The 17,389-nt window shown below is 45.3% G+C and overlaps 1 protein-coding gene across 5 annotated transcripts in view; it reads left to right on the top strand.

Moving 5' to 3' along the window:
- The window catches only part of ADAMTS17 (ADAM metallopeptidase with thrombospondin type 1 motif 17), a 161,260-nt gene that overhangs the window by 59,881 nt on the left and 83,990 nt on the right, over window positions 1-17,389 (top strand). For all 5 annotated transcript variants that reach the window (XM_029575629.1, XM_029575631.1, XM_029575630.1 and 2 more), the window contains 2 exons: window positions 3,806-3,911; window positions 16,803-16,943. In XM_029575629.1, coding sequence (XP_029431489.1) covers window positions 3,806-3,911; window positions 16,803-16,943 — 247 coding nt within the window. The remainder of the gene's footprint in view (window positions 1-3,805; window positions 3,912-16,802; window positions 16,944-17,389) is intronic.

Genomic DNA, 17,389 nt, shown 5'->3' with positions numbered 1-17,389 from the left:
CTTAGGGTCAGATGTACAAACGCGTTTGTCCCGTTCTAGGTGGGGAAGACGGTATTGAGTACAGAGGGCCCTTATTCACTGGGACCTGCATGGAGAACTCCAGCTGGTAATGAAGGGGGTGGTTTTCCGCGGGTCCGTTCACGACTGTGTGTGTGTGTGTGTGGTTTTTTTTTTACACGCAGGCGTCGCACTAGCTCTTGAAATGCTCGCTTTTTGCTTTGACGCTTTCTGTGGCTACAAAGTGCACGTGGTCACGTCCACCTGCTGCCTTTGCGTGCAGAACTTTGCCGTAAAAGCACGCAAGAAGATGTGAAAATGCCGCCTACCTGGGCACCCTTCTTCTCCGGCCCTAAACCTATCCCGGTCGCACCTCCTTTGAGAGTGGCTGCAAGCAGCACTGTTGTGGGGAAACGGGCAAACGTTGAGATCGTGGAGAGATTAATACCCACGCGGGTCGTGTTGAAAATTGTCCTCCCTGACAGCGATGACCTTTTGTTCCTGCTAAACTTGAGGTGGATTTGAGCCAGGCTCTGTATTTCTGTAGCAGTCCAGTCCCCTGGTATTCAGGGTCTTTAAAAAAATTTGCCATTTCTGCTACTTAAGATCCAGTGCCTCAATTTATTAAAAGGTAAAGAGGCCTGAGTTATCCGGCTGTGTCAGGGGTGGGGATATTTAAATCCCGGCGTTTGTCTGGCTCGGTGCTCTACTTGCCGACAAACACACTGAATACGGACTTCAAAGTAATCGCGTCAATTCAGCTTCCAAACCCCCTTAATAATGGTGGTGGGATGGGATCCACCGCGGCCGCGCAATTCCAGTTTTCAGCTGCGAGGGGATGAGATCTGTTGCAGCCGGGCTGGGCTTGGCTTCAGCCACAGCAGGGGTGTAACGTGTCACGGCCGGGCCAGGATAGGATCCACCACAGCCGTGCGATTCCTGTCTTCAGCCCCGGCGGGATGGGCTCTGCTGCAACCACACTGGGCCTGTCCTCTGTCCCCGCAGTACTCGGGGCACCCCAGGCGACCCACCCGGCTGACTCACCCCAAAAACCAGCCCTGTATGTTGTTTTTTTTTCTTTTTTTCTGTATATTCAAATGGTGATGTCATCCACATAGGATGGTTTCCTCCTTTTGGGGGGTGGGGGAGAGGGAACTGGGGTTCAGGGAGCGCAGTTTTGTGTTTCAGAACGGCAGTATGATGATATAACTGTTGGTCTCTCAGGGAAGACATCTGAAAGCCTGAATAATTCTCTCTTAATTGCTTGCAAAGAAATTAACAAAACTGCAGATGCAGCAAATGTTCTGTGGAATACAGAATTGCCTACAGCAGTTATTGTGGGTCAGAATAAGTGAAGATTAATGAGATGCATACATCTTATGTTAGTAGGAGATTGTCATAAAATAGTGACCGCAAATATGAATTTGAATAACTGTTTGCACTGTCCTTGTGTGCTTGTTTGCATGACGGAGTATTTTGGAAAATCTGAATTAAAAAGGGGATATCATGTTTGCTGGCACCAGGAATATTATTTTGGCTTGCCGGAGGTATCTTCTTTCGATGTGCAGTGCAGTGTTGCCTTCAATGTTGTATGGCGTCAAAAGAAGCAAACTGTTGGAATAGCTGAGAGAGAGCGAGCGCCCTGGAGACCTACTTAGCAGAGAGTCTAATTAATTGGCTGCAAGGCTGACAGCTGCAAAGAATTTGCGTGGGACAAGGTTTTGGATGCAAGGCTGATGTCTGTGCCGTTGAGTATACGTTGGGGGAGAATTGCATTCATTACCAACCTGATTTAATTAATTGTTCTTCCAAAAAAAAAAAAAGAAGCAGCATACATTAGCTACACTGCTAAGTCACAACTCTGAAAATATCGGATATGTAATGCCTGCAGAGTTCACCCAGTATCCGCCATGAATGCCCGCCAATTAATGAAAATCGGGGAATCTGCTCGTAGAGGCCAGGGTGTAGGGTGCAGAGGAAAGACTGGACAGTAGTGTCCTCCTGCATGAATTTGGCTGCATAACCTGGGGGACACTATAAGGGGTCAATATTCAGTGGAATGTAGTCAGATAACTCCCAACTTATTCGGCTAAATGCCGACTTTTCAATATTTCCCCAAGTTATCGGGCTAAACTAATTATCCAGCTAAAATTTAGCTGGATTATGTAGGACAATCTGGAGCAGGGTTGTTACCGGGATAAGTTATCTGGCCAGATAACTTATCCAGCTAATTCTAGCCTTGCTAACTTTGCAATCTGGTCAGTGCCTGAATATGGACCCCCTTGAGAATCAGATGCAATACAAATGAGGGGCATTGGAATGAAATGGGGTGCATGATTTGATGACATCAACCGAGAAAATGTCATTTTGGGGCTTTAAATATGGGACTGTTGGCTACCCTGAGAACCCTATTGCCAAGGGGCAATTTTCAAAAGTGTGTGGATTTTGCACAGAACGTACGCACGTACCTTCCCTTTGAAAATTGCCCATGGGAAAAATATCTGCAGAAATCTGCACCACTTCTTCCTCTGTAGATAATTTTTTTATGGCAAAATCAAGAGGCATAGATTTGAAAATGCAAACATAGGCGCTCGGTGGTTTGCACTGGTTAATCCTACTCTGAGGGTAAAGTTCCACCCATTGTGGCCCGCACTGGCCGATCCGGCCCCGGGAACAGCCCAGCGAGAATGTGCCATGTGGAACATTGGACATACAAGATGGCTGATTGTCAGGGAGCCCTTTACCTGTATACAGTAAGTAGCCTTATAGAAGGGTGAAAGGCTTTTGAAAATTGCTCTCAGAGTGCATAATTCGGACATCTGGGCATCTTTTCGTGAGGGTATTTCCGGCACGGGAAAAAAAGAATAAAGAGCCTTGTGTGACTGGGTAGATAGCTGGAGGGTGGCTAGGACCATGGACCCCACATGAATGTAGGAGAAGGGAACGCCTCTATTCTAGTCGTTAAGAATTCCTTCAGCTATTAAACATCGCTGTTTGTCATTTCTGTTTTGATATTTCCGAGGTCAGCTTTAGTGAAACTTGTGAACGGTCTGGCATAGATTTATCAGACTCTCACATAAGACAGCTGAACCACAAGCCACATCTTTGTGTCGAGCACATCCTGTAAGTAAACAGATCCTTCGTTTCTTTGCCAGACTGAAACTTTGGGACAGCTCATGCTACACGTTGTTAAATGCCTCTGAGTGCGCCCGCCTCCTGCTCGTCCCGTACCACGTGGTAGCAACCTAGGGTAGCGCGAGCACGTGCCATCTGGGAGCTGATGTGCTGTGCACGGATTTGGCTTGTTTACTGGTACGTAAGACCTGCTGGCTCGGCCGTGGGCTGCTTAGGGAAAATAACGATATTTTCAAGTCAGCATACCCGATGCCGCGTGCACAGCTTCCCAGAATTAATCACACACTCCCTAACCTTCCTAGATAGTTAGAAAACGTCTCAGTGACAATCTAGGCAGATTCCGGAAACATATGACGATATGGGAAGGAATCGTTTCTCAAAGCTTCAGCCCTCCAGTGACGCATCCCTTGCTAGAAGTGCAAGCAGCCGCTGCAGGCCTTCTTCCGTGTCACTAAGGCGCAGGAGAGACTTGGTGGCAGCCTGCGACGTGGCTGGCCCTGTAAGCGTGATTGATTTATGCACACACAACCTCCACCAGCATTTCTTTGCAGATTCCTCTTTCCAGCAGCATTTCTTGCCAATGGCTGTTTGCAAACTGTTTTAGCTAAGCAGTTTCAGGGAGGCTGAACATAACAGAAACTCATGTGTTTTTTCTGTGCCTGCTTTCTCTTAGGCATTGGTTACCTTGGTGGAGTGTGCAGCGCCAAGAGAAAGTGTGTTTTGGCAGAAGACAACGGTCTCAATCTAGCATTCACCATCGCACACGAACTCGGCCACAAGTAAGACACGATGCCACCGATGCACAAGCTCTTGTGATGGTAGTCCTTTGACATATGATGTCATTCTTAAAATGCCTTAATAATAAAAACATTTATTTACAGAGTATCGGTAGTAAATTGACCGCCGTAAAAGAAAGCAATATAATAGGTCCTGTCTGCAAAGAGCTTTGAACCCAAATGACTTTGATTCTTGTTAACTAGGCAGGGGTGAGGAGAAAGTCAGGGGCATGGACACCTTGGGTGTCAGGTAGCCTCTTAACGCTTAGAGGAGTCCTGGAGTTGTCAGCAAGGAGCTTAAGGCCTGAAAACAGACGGGGGCCCTGGGATCCCCTGGAGAGTTGTGCAAACTCTCTGCTAAGAGCACAGGCCAGTTGGAAGGATCAATATCCCTTAGACCAGGGGGAAATCTGTTGCCCGTGAATGTGAGACGAGGGGTCTAAAGCAAGGACATTTTGGGGACTTGAGAGGGAAAAATCTTCACTGGGGCTGTTCGCAAGAGACACAAGATGAATAACTATTCTTTCACTGTGGAAATCAGTGCCTTTATCTTTCCTGACTTTTTCTGCCTTTTACTGGATTTTGATTTGAAGGACTCTGAGTTCTGTTTGCTTGTTTTTTTGGAACAAACGGTTTGGGCCTCATAGCAGAAGCTTCCCCCCACTGGATGAATGCAGATCGGGGTCTGCAGTCAGTATTTCCCGTCCTTGCAGCACCCAAAAGTGACCCTCTGCTTGTTCAGTGCTGGCCATAGAAAAGCCGAGGGGGTCACTTTCATAAAAGTAGCATACATCGTAGCAAATTTCAAAAGAGCACTTGCGCGTGTGAAACCCAATTTTAAACACGTAAATCCTTTTTGAAAATTACCCCCTTAGTGAGGATCCGCTTAGAGGAAACAGATTTCTGCAAGGCCGAATCCACTGAAATAGATTTTCAGCCACGACTCTGGTTGGGGGAGAAAACTCCATGTGCCCGTTAAGTGCATTTTCGTGCATGGAACACGGTTGATGTGCATCCATGCCTTTTATAAAACCGTGCCGGAGTTGCGCGCATAAAATGATGCACAAAATCCAATTTTGCAGACACTTCTATGGGCTCAGGAAAAAAGGAGGTGATACAGTGGGCCGAGTTGGGATTTACGTGCGTGTGTTTGATTTTAAGACTTCTGCTAAAAAGAAACATGAAACCGAGCTTTAGTTATGATGTGGACCCCGAAAAGCACCTTGGGCAGCCTACAGCCGTCCCATGAGAAGCGCCACTCTTTTTAGGTGAAATGGTTTGTAAAATGGTCTCGGTCGTCCAGAAGAGGCGCTGTGGACAAAAACGGGAAAGGAATTCGTAAGGGCATGGGATAAACACAGAGGATCCCAGTGACTAAATGATGGCAATGAAGAAAAAGTGTAACCCGTGTTAATTGGGCAGCAATTATGCTAAGAATAAAATTTAAAAAAAAGACAAAAACTTGCTGGGCGGACTGAATGGAGCACTTGGGTCTTGTTCCTGCCGCTATCTACTGTGTAACTGTGTCTTGGGCTTTTCAGTGACCTGCGCTGTCGGAGAAGAAGTATCGGACCCTCTGTGTGTGTGAGTTCAGAGCTGGCTTCGAGGATGGGATTTTTACTTTTGTGCCAGGGCAAAAATACAGATGATCTCTGTGTGGTTTGTACTGTGGAAAAAGTGAACCAAATGCTGGTTGATGTGTCAGTCTTACAATTCTTTCCTAACGTAATGTGATTTACTGCAGAAAAAATACTGTTGTGGACGGCTGTTACTAAAATAAAAATACTTACACAGACAGTTACAAACTCTAGTGAAAATATTTATTTTAAATACCGCATCCACTCGTGGCCTGATTGGCAGCCACACAGTCGTTCAGTTCCAGACATCACCTGCTGCTGATGTGTTTTGATGTGCAAATTGTGTACATTTTGCTGCAATTGACCTTCTGAGTTTGAAAAGACATCATTAATTTGCATCTGGAATAGGACGAGAGATGCAGAATATCCTGTTTCTCCAGAAGATGATGATATTACTCTTGGAAGGTGCCAGTACCTTCGCAGCTTACGTTTCCTTCCTTCTCACAGTACATAGTTGTGCTTTTTTGCTTCCTTTCAGAAGCTTCTTTGTTCCCCTTAATCTCCATGTCCTGATCTCCCTTCCGTTCTTTTCTTCTTGTAATGGAAACATAGAAGATGAAGACCTCTTGGTCCATGCAGCCTGGCCATTTAGTATCATAGACGTCCATATTCAGCGCCACTTTCAGTTTATCCGGCTAAGAGGTGGTGGCTGAATATATGCCCTGGATCAGCGGCTGCCACTTAAGCCAAATAACTACTCATCCAGCTAAATAGTCAGCTAAGTGGTGGGCAGGGGCATAACTGGGAGGCGTTGAGTTAGCCGGATAACCATCCTGCTTGTCCTCCGAGAAAGCAGAGTTGCTTACCTGTAACAGGTGTTCTCCGAGGACAGCAGGATATTAGTCCTCAGAAAACCCACCTGCCACCGCACGGAGTTGGGTTTCTCCTATTTTTTTATTTTAATCCTAATTCTATATTATAAGACTGGAGAGGGACCCTGCGTGGACTCGTAGTGCTGGGCATGCTCAGTGTGCCTGCTCAAAGTTCTAGAAACATTTGACATACGTTTTCTGCATCGGGGCTCTATCTGATGATGTCACCCATGTGTGAGGACTAACATTCCATTGTCCTCGGAGAACAGCTGTTACAGGTAAGCAACTCTGCTATCACTCAAGTAGTGAAGATGTTGGTTTTTCTCATATTCCTTTTGTGCCTCCCTCCCTCCTTAAGCTTCTCATTCTATGGAAAATGCTGCTTTTTGGCAGCTTCTTGAAGTCTGCTAGATATTCGTTTGTGTTCTATCTCCCTTTTCCCTCATTTCTTCCAGAGAATATGTCTCTGTTCTTCTTTTACCACCCTAATATAAAAGAGATGACTGAGAGTGGATGAGGTGGAAGAGCTAAATAGAAAAAATTACTCTTTCAATAGTATGAATATTGAGGACACGCTATGAAAGGAATTGATGGCAGATTTTAAAAGGTTTGGAGAGTATTTTTTCATTCAGTGCACAAATAGGCTGTAGAATTTGTTGCATGAAGACCTGGTCAAGGCATTTAGCATAACTGAGTTTAAAAGGGGTTTGGACAAATTTCTGGAAGGAAAGTCCATAACCATTATTAGCCTGGTAGACTTGGAGAAAGTCATTGTTTATTCCTGAGAGTGGGCAAGAGGAAATGGATCTACTCTCTGGGATCTGCTAGATACTTCCTAGTGATCTGGATTGGCCACTGTCGGAGACAGGATGTTGGGCTTGATGGACACTCGGACTGACCCAGCCAGAGGTCTTATCTTGTCAATTGGGCATGAACTACATTGGCTGCCAGTTACCCTTGGGGTTGTAATTTAACTTGGTGATCTTAACTTTAAGGCTTTTCATGATATGGGGCCAAGCTTTCTGAAGAACAGACTTCAATTTTATATTCTGAAGCACACTTTGAGATTCTCAAATGAAGTGTAACTAAAATTACTGTCACTGAAGGAGGTTAGATTGGAAGAAATGGAAATGAGACTTTTTGCATGCAGGCCTATGTTTCTGGAACTCTCTTCCCACAGAATTTCATTGGCGAGGTCAAATCGTGGCTCTTCTGGAAGGCTTTTCCAGAATAGCTGAGAGTTGTAACGCCTGTACTTTACTCCCAGGCAAAACTGGAGCAGGTAATAGCGCTGTCATTTATTTTATGATTTTTGTCTGTTTTGATGTTCTATTTTTGAAGTATGTTGTATATTTTGGGGCTCTCAGTTTTAATCTGCTTTTATAGCATTTCCGTTTAATTTGCATTTTTCTGTATCTGTTTGATGCTTGAACTTCTTTGTAACTCATCTTGAGCCAGTGTGAGCAAGGAGTATAAAAAATGTGAGGCCATAAATAATACTGGAATCAGCATTGTTTTGTTCTTTGTCTCTTCTTTTTCTGTCTTTAAATCCTCTTTGTGCTCTCATCTGTTCCATCGACTCTTCCGAGAGTAGAATATCCTTTCTGTTCTCTTTTGAATCCATTGCTTGAGTCTTGTTCTTGTCCACCTTTCCCTTTCTTTGGGTCTGATAAGGTAAAGGGTTTCTCCCCTTTGTGTCCATGGGGAAAAACGTTTAGTATGTTTGACCCTTTGTTGCATTTTAATACATTTTACAAGTATCACTTGCAGTGGATTGGGGTGTAATTGTTTTTTCGGAAGTAACAGGTTAAATCAAAATGCTTGAGTCAGCACGTTCAGAACGAGCATTACTTGCGATGTTCCAAGCCATTGAAGTATGACCTTCAAATCTCCAGTGTGATACAGGAGAAGGGGAAAAGTGTAAGAGCCCTTGTGCACCAGGAGGAAGTCGGGACCTTTATAGCAACTCCAAAAGAAATACAATCTCGCCGCCCATAACAGCGACTCCACTGGTGTTATCGTTTTGACTTTTCCCCCTGAATTAGGAAGAAGAGAAACTTCTTATGCAGCTGTTTCCCCCCACCCTGTTCCAAACAAAAATCTTTAATGCGATATTCTGTGTTGGTCAACGTCTTTCCTGCCAGCCTGGAATGTTTTCTGCTTTGTTTTCCCGTCTAACGCTGTTCACGTGAACCTAACTGCAAACTGATAAAGAAACAGATGGTGAAATAAAACCTGTTTCCTATTATTTTTTTAAGCTCAGGCTGCTGTGAGTCAGCCTGCTTCTCCTTCGTTGACCCCAGCCGGCACTCAGGAGAGATGGAACCAGCTAAATCAAAAAGCACAATCTAAAGTGTAGAGTAATGGGCGATGGTGGCGTCCAGTTTTTAATCAAAAAATAAATTTCCAGTGAGCGTGCTCTGCACATTACCTTTGGAATGAAGTCAGACTGTATTTGAAGATCTGAAGGACTCCACGATGGGAAGTTGTCTGGTTTAACAATGCCAAGTAGGAAGGAGAGGATTAAGTTTTTGTGAGGCAGAAAGGGTCTGGCTGGGCCTTTGCCTGTGACAACATCGAGCGGCTCTGATAGATTGGAAATGGGCTTGCTGGCTATCAGAAGCCTCAATTTGGTCCTCAGGACCTCTAGAGGGTACTGGGACTCCAGAAAAGTGTTCCTTGCGATTCAAAGGCTAGCCGGCCAAGCTGTGAGAGCCCAGAGGAAGCCCTGTACCTGGAAGTAAGTGATGTGTGCTTGTAAAAGGGAAGTATAATCGGATAATCAGACTCTGAACCAGACCGGACTGTGAGTCTTGTCTTTCAACCTGCTGAAGTTGTGTGAGCCTGAAACCCCTGTTTTTCTCTGAAGGAAGAGAAACTCGTTATCTGTGCAAAGTGTAAGCCAGGGCATGCTTACATTTGTTAGGCATCTTCTTGAACAGAGCACGGTTTATGCTTGCAGGGTTTAGCAGTTACCTGGCAATGCTCCACACAAACATTGATGTCTTGCAAACCCGGAGAAAATATCTTCAGTCTTCACTGACCTGTCCGGAAGAGCTGATGTCAGGTGCAAGGGCTGCTTTTTGTTAAATATCTTCTCATTTTCTGTCTGCCCAGTGAAGCCAGCAGCTGGTCCTGAGGAGCTGGCGAACTCTTTACTGTTTCAAAAGGGAAACATCTCATTAACAAGTCGGCTGTAGGCGCTCATGCACGTGGTGATAGATTTAGCCGTCCAACATGCAGTCGGTATTGGGTTTTGCTCTTGAACGTGTACAGTGGATAGCGAGTGTCTTGCTGGTGTTCTGCTCCTATAAGGTTTTGTTCGGCCTGGAGGTTTTCAGTAGTATAAAAGGTAATGAAATGGCCTGTAAATCTCGACTGTTGACGTTAACTTTAGGAGAGAGAGAAAATTGGTGCAGCTGTGATAACAAGTAACTGCACATGAAATGCCTTCATCCAGGACAACACCCAAACCGACAGAGGGAGAGGTGGCCTCTCGTCCTTCAAGTCAATTATACCCTGAAAAGTAAATTTGATGGTCTGGCATGTGGCTGATTCTCTGGCCATGACCACATGGCAGCATCCGTAAGAAGAAGCACTGTAGAAGGTGGAGAAGCGTTGGTGGGATGCCTAGTTTGTGATGTAGGAAATCTTTATTTATCTGTAGTTTGGGGCTTTCCTGCCCTGTAAGGGAGACATTTTTAAACCTTCCACATTGGGACAAAGTCTGCCAATACTTTTTAACCCATGAATGTTGATTCCAGTTTTCAAAGTGGTAGTTCACACATGATTTCCCGTTGAAACTTGCTGTGTGTACAAAGTACTGGCAGATGTTTGCATATCCCTATTTCTAGCTAAAATAGCATGTGCAGAGTTGAAAAATGGAATCCGCATGCATAAGTTTCTTCCCCTACCCTGAACATGCCCCCCAAGCATGTCCTGACATTCTCCATTGGGTCTCCCCACGATAGGGTTACCAGGAGCTGGAGGATAACCATCCAGAGTGCTTTTGATGTATTCCACGCACCAAACCATAGATCCAATATCATTCTAATATAAAGTTATATTCTCCTTCCATATGTGTAGGAGCCCTGCGTGTCCTTGGAGAAGTGTTTCAGTGTAGTGAGCACTGATGGCCAAGATAAGTTGAAAATACATTTTAAGTTGCGGTCTGCCCTCTCTTGGCTTGTTTTGTCAGAAGGCACATGAGATCTACAACACTGTGATGGTATACTTGACAACTTCATTTTCAGGAGTGACAACGTACATCCCAGTACTTCAGAGGCTGGTTAACATAAGAAAAATACCCTTTACAGTTGCCAGTACCATATTGAGAAGTAATATTAGCAAGCCAGACCGGGCTCTGGCTGATTATAACAAACTGTCAGGTTTGAATCAGCAACAGCGGGGGAGGAACGGCCAAAGACCTAGTGACAAAGCTAGCCAGTAAGTCAGAAGCAAGCAGGACCAAGGGCAGCATTTGATGTAAACTTCTCCCAGGGAATCAGATTGGTCAGACTAGGTTAAAAGGGGTTGATGTTCCCAGTAACTTAGTCCTTTAGTGAGGTGGTCTCTGCTCCAGTGTCTTCTTTGTGGTTCTTGACTCAGATCCAGCTTTGAGTTCCAACCTTCACCTCCAGCTACTCCATGTTGGAACCCAAGCTTGGTGTCCTAAAGGAGTAGTTACAAGAGAAACTGTCCATGCGAAGATTGTCCTCACCAGCTGGGGGCACTGGTGCTCTTTGGCTCGCTACCCCAGCATCTCGAAAAAGATAGATGGCCGTCTCTGTCTGTGCCTGAAATATTGAGCCATGAACCAAATCACTATCTGGAAGGGAGGGAGCTGGCCCAATGGCTCAGTTGCCCTACAGTGTACGGCCATGTGGTTCCTGGGCTTGATCTGCTTATCAAGCTGGCCAGGGCTATGAATGCTGCAGGGGCAGCATTAATAATCTCCGGAGGGGAAGGGTGTTCCAAACGTTGCACGGTGGCAACGGCAGGCTAACCACGATCTCTGCCACCGAGCCAGAAGCCATAAGTTGCGATATCTGGACTAGACAGGAAATAATTTAAAATGGGGTAAAGACTACAGGCAGCTTTGAATGAAGGCTCCTGTAGAATAGCTGAAGAGGAAAGATTGAACAAGAAGTCCAAAGGAGCACGAGGAAGCTGCTGGGACAAATGAATAAAAAAAACCCGTGTGTTTCAGAAAATCACCACTGAGGTTTCTGTCCTTCTGAGGAAGAGGAGCAAATGCACCAACAGCAGGGGCTGCAGACTCGCAGAGCTGCCTTAATGGACTCAGCCAGAGCATCCCTGAAAGTATTTTTCAAACTGGGTGGGGGCCTGTTACCTTCAGGTACTGCCAGCGTGCGTGAAGAATCTGAACTATTTTAATTGCAAGAAAAGACAAAATCTGCCTCCAAGCAGAGTTATTGTTGGCACTTCATTTTTCTCTTATGGGTTTAATATCTTTTCCAGGGACATAGACCAGCGAGATCAAGCCCGTCTCCACCTCTTACAGGGGTCAGCAGTGGGAGGGTTTCTGTCATGGAAAGCAGCAGCCACGTGAGGCTTGCTTGAATAGAGGGAGAGCCGTGGTAAAAGGGGAAAAATGAAACGGTCATTTCGGGTGAAGCGAGCCAGTAAACGAGATTGCTTTGAGGTTTTGCCATTCTCTTTCATTTTCCGCTGAGGAGAGAAGGACTGTGTTTAAGAGCCAGGCTGCAGCCAGTTGGCAGGGCTTCTGATCTCCTCAGTTTGTCACCGCTGGCTTTTCTTGCCTCGCAGGCGTTTAGCATCCACAAAAGGCCTGGACACCACCCCCAAGCTCTTTGTACTAACCCCAGCTGAACCTGGGAGAGACAGGAAATATTAGGTTTGCAAGTGCTGATTTACTAAATAAGCATTTTGTTTTTGCACAAGGGTAGCAATCTAGCCCACATTTTCAAGATCAAAACTTTTGGGCAGACTTCTTCAGGGCTGCATCTGCAGTCAACCAGTGTTTGCTGTTTTATGCAGCAGCGAAAACCAGATGTGATCGAATCCTAAAGTAATCACGCGATTGATTGGAAGACCAGCAGCGTTCACACAATAGCAGGGAAGGACAAATAAATCAATGAGATTAGTCACAGGGCTCAGCAGTCAAAAGTGGTATAAAATCAATGAGCTGTAGATGTTCCCAGCCTCTGGATAAATGGCATTTAATCGATGAATCCGACTGCGAGCGTTCCCCGGCAAATATTACCTCTCAGGCATTCGGTCACCGGTTTTTCAGAATCATTCACTTTTGTGATGAGCCTTATTTTTTTCTACAAAATAATTTCTACAATAACGTCAGCTCTCTGCGATGTGTGGTTGGTATATTTTGGAATGTGCTAATGGCAGGGTTCCGTGTCAGCCTTTTCCCCCCGTCAGTTATGAATATGCTGTGATGGTTCAGCCTGCTTTGTGGCTCTGATTCACAGTCGTCTTCTATCTTTGCACAATGACAGACCCTGCAAAGAAGGTTCACGTCCTCTCATGTGGAGCGCTGCTCTGCATATGATGCACAAGCTTTGATCCAACTGTAGAAGAGCAATGTCACCCCTCAGCGTCCTTAATTCAAACTTGCCAGAGTGATGCAGAAAAGTGTGGAAATTTGCAGGCATTTCAGACATCGCCGTAATGCGCTGCATGCAAACATTCAGATGACTTTACTAGCCTCCAAATTTAGGACATAAGTACATCCTGTTACGCGGTGCCATCTTTTTGAGGTCCTTTGTCTCTGGTTCACTGGAGATTCGTTTCCTGTTTTTTGTCATCTATTATTTATTTTGTTTTTTAATAAAAGTGAAAAAACCTACCTGGGTAGCTACTGCAAGCCTTGCCTGCATGATCCTAGCAATCCTAGCCTTAATTCTGACTTGCTGTTTCATGGGTGTCCCCCCATAGTCCTGCCAATATTCCTAAAACTTCACCATGAAAACTCCTGCTATTCACGCCCTGGGTCCCCCTCTGCTTCTGCCTTTCTAAACATAGAAATGACGGCAGAAAAGGACCAAACGGTCCGTCCAGTCTGCCCAGCAAGCTTGTGGTAGTATCTGCCATGCTGGGCAGGTTACCCCCATGCTTATCAGTTTCCCAGACCTGCTGTGTGAGTCCAAGTCTCCTTTACCCCTTGCCGCAGAAGCAGAGAGCAATGTTGGAGTTGCATCAGAAGTGTCAGGCTTCTTGGTTAAGGGTAGTAAGCGCCACGTCATCAAGTTACCCCCATGCTTATTTGTTTTCCCAGTCCGTAAAAGTCGAGGCCCTCGGTTGCTGTTCGAATCGTATTCCCCTTTTCCCTCTGCCATTAAAGCTGGTATTGTCTGATTTATTCTGTTCCCAGGGATACCACATGCCTATGATGATAGGCATCTGTCCTGACCATTAACTCCTCCACTGTTCCATTCCAGAGCTTAAATACATCTTTACTAAATCAGCTTCATCTTGAAATGCGCGGTGGGTTCCCTGCTATTCCGGCACCAGGCACAGCTTTACCAAAACACTTCCAACCCTGCCATTTCAGTCCTGTGCTTACATACACCTCTGCTGATCCGTTTGCCCTGCTATTCCCATTTCAAGTGTGTCATAAGCAGTATCTCCCCCTGACGCCAGATTATTTTGGATTTCTTCTTGTATGCGCAGTTCTCTACAGGAGACCAAGTTGAAACCGCATGTGGCATGACAGTATCCAAAAGAAGAATGGAAGCCAGGTCCCCCGAGACAACTGGTCAGTTCACCAACCCAGTGCTCTCCTTTTACTGGGAGAGGGAACTGTATGCAGCACTGAACAGTATTCAGAAATCTTCCAAAAAAAGATTTGTGGTAAGATCAAGGCACTATAGCCATATTGTGAAATAATTAAAGAGCTGCCATGCAAAAAACCCACATGGTTTCCTTTATCAAGGGAATCCTGGTTCAAAACCACCCAGAACTGATGTGCGCTGGCGTAGACGAGCTCTTCCTCTCCCATAGGCACCTTCCCAAGCTACGCATGTCGCAAAATCAGGAAATGTGAAGCGGCCCGGGAGAGTTAAGCTTTCCGGAGCGGGCCCGTCGTTTCTGATCTCTGCCAGAGGAAAGGAGGGATTGCATTACAACAATATAAAAGTTGTCAAACTTGGAAAAAAAAGTGTCAGAATATTATTCAGTGGCTAAAAAAAGGGATCTTCGTATAACCTCAAGGGATCTCCACATGCCCTTACGTTTTTTGTAAAGGGCGGCTTCCATCCAGACGGACAGCACACAGATGGCTATGCTGAAATCCGGGATTACTTAAACAAAGCTTAATTTTTGGATATCTTCTCATTTAGTGAAGTCCACATTTTAAAGTCTACAAGTGTTTTCTTTGGCTTGACATTTTTAAGTGATTTAACCTGCATGCCACCTATACATTTTCAATCTTGGTTTGCAAATTTCCTTTATGGTTTGTTTCCTACTTCAAGTGGTGGAGGCAAATAAGGAATAAAATCTATCAGGTTGTACATTTCTGCGAATGACCACAGTCGTGCAAACAGTTCTGAATACTTCTGAGGCTGATGTTCAGCTCCCCTTAACTGGATAAATTCTGTCTTCTCTGTCTATGACATTTGAATATCTGGTCGTATTCAGCAGCTGCTACTTGGCCGGATAGCTGTAGTTGTGTAAGTGGAGGGCGGATGGGGAGTGTGCAGGGGCCTGGCTATTTATCCAGCTAACTTGGGGCCTGATTCACTAAAGCATTTTCCCCATGGACACAGAATGGGAGAAAAGCCTTAGTGAATCAGGCTCTATTAGCCAGGTAAGTGGCGATATTTAAACTTGAAGCTAGCGGGGTATATTTAGCGGCATGGACACTCTGCTGAATATCCTGGCGCAGTTAGCCGGATAATTTTTGAATATGGATCTCTTCTGTGTGCTTGGAAAGCTCATTTTTGTATCTAGCTTTTCTACTTTCCTAAACCTGAATGACGCTTTTAGAATTTGAGGAGTTACACCTTGAGAACCTCATCAGTCCTTCCAAAAAAAAATATATATATTTTAAGGCAACATTAGCCACTGTCAGCCATTAACAAGGAGTTTGGTGCTTACTGCACAAGACAATATTTTTAGTGACTGCTGAACTTGTGTCAACTTCATGGAAGATACATTTACTCTTTTTCCAAAACACAGAAAATAGCAGCAGATGTGGCCCCCTTGGTCCACCCTGTCTGCCACGGTATTCGATCTCTGGCCTCCTTCCTCCCATGCCTTGCCACTAAGTTCCTTTGTGTCTGTCTCAAGTGAGCTTGAATTCTGTTACTGTTTCAGCGCCTACCACCTCCATTTGATGTCATTTCTGTTGGAGGACCAATAACAAAAGGTCATCCTCCAAGTAGACTGTCGGGGGTTAACATTCCCTGGCTGTGTCCCCTGTAATGGAAGGGGTGAGATTGTAAGGGTTTCCTAGATAGGAGGTAACTTGTGGGCTGAGCCTTCAAAACAACATAAAATATGCCATACTCGATCAGACCAAGGGTCCATCAAGCCCAGGATCCTGTTTCCACCACTGGCCAATGCAGAATCCCAAAGAGAAACAAAGAGTTGACAGATTCCATATTGCTTATCCTAGGGATAAAGAGTAGATTTCCCCAAGTCCACCTTAAGGGGATTCTACCAGGTTATCATCCTTCTATCTTTGTGTAATGGAAGATAAAGGCTCTTCAAATCATCTCTCAGTTGCTAGATGAAAGGGGTAGAGTTGTTTCTTTCCAATCTCAATACCAGTTTAATATTCCTCAGACACAATTATTCGCCTACTTACAGGTACAACTCTACATGAGTCTTTGTGGGAATAGGAGCGCTCTCATAAAAACAGAGAGTTCTTAATGGATCTATTTGATTGGGAAGAACAGGTGCGAAATAATTCTATTTCTTCAATGTGTAGAGCTTTTAGGAAGAGACAACTGCCTCTTCAGTGTGTACATTTTTTGGAAGGATGGCACCAAGAACTTTGTGTTGACATGACTTCCACTGACTACCTTACCTATTTATCTAAAATTTGATCCTTGACAACTATGAGAAGAAGCAGTAAATACTTTGACCAATGGGAACAACACTGGAAAAAAACAATTGGCAAAGGAGAAAGCAGAGAGCAAAAAGGAGAGACCGCATTAAAAGACAGGACAAAGCTTATGTTTGAGCGATTGGTTAAATTGTGCACTTCATTTTTTTTTTTTTTTTTGTGGGCAATTCCTAAGCTTAAACAGACGCCTAAACTTAAAAATCTTCCTGCTTAACCAAAGAAAATGCTTAGCAAATTGTCAGTTAAGTTCAGAACTTGGTTGCTTGAGTGGTTGGTTTGCTTCTTTCTGAAAACAAAAAGGTCATGAGCAGACAGAAAAAAAGGCCTGGTATTTCCGAATGTATTCTCTCTCTCTCTCTCTCTCTCTCTCTCTCTCCAGTCTAGGGATGAGCCACGACGACGACCACCAGTCCTGTGCCGGGCGCTCTCACATAATGTCCGGAGAGTGGGTGAAAGGCAGGAACCCCAGTGACCTTTCCTGGTCCGCATGCAGCCGCGACGAACTTGAGAACTTCCTGAAGTAAGGACCCTGAACGAGTTCAGCCCAGGAAGGAAAGGGAATTCATTAGAATTTTATTTTGCTTGTGCAGCAGTTCCCCCCTCTCCCTCACTGGGCTTCCATTCCCCCCACTGCCCAACTCAGGGGTCACGCACCAGGGCTCCCTCCAGAACCCTGCAGGCTGGGGCCCTAAATCCGTCCTCTCCCCCCAGGAGCTGCGTCCCTAGTCCCAGACGAGCCAGGGAGCAGCAGATCTGGCCTGAGAATTGAAGCCAGGACTTCCATAGGCAAACGTGCAGCCCGGAGCTGGCTCGGGGAGTTTATCTGAATTTAAAGCACCGGCGGCTCTTTTGTGCTCGGCCGCACGGGAAGGGCCTTTACTTAGTAGCTCCGGGAAATCTCTCGGATAAAAGCGGGTCGGCTCTGATCCTTGCCATGTCGCTGTCTAGTTCTCGCGGCCCCTTTCT

Source organism: Rhinatrema bivittatum, chromosome 13 (assembly GCF_901001135.1).
Source record: "Rhinatrema bivittatum chromosome 13, aRhiBiv1.1, whole genome shotgun sequence".
NCBI classification, from domain to species: Eukaryota; Metazoa; Chordata; class Amphibia; order Gymnophiona; family Rhinatrematidae; genus Rhinatrema; species Rhinatrema bivittatum.
The sequence above is the reverse complement of the archived record's forward strand: the minus strand, read 5'-3'. Positions and strand labels throughout refer to the sequence as shown.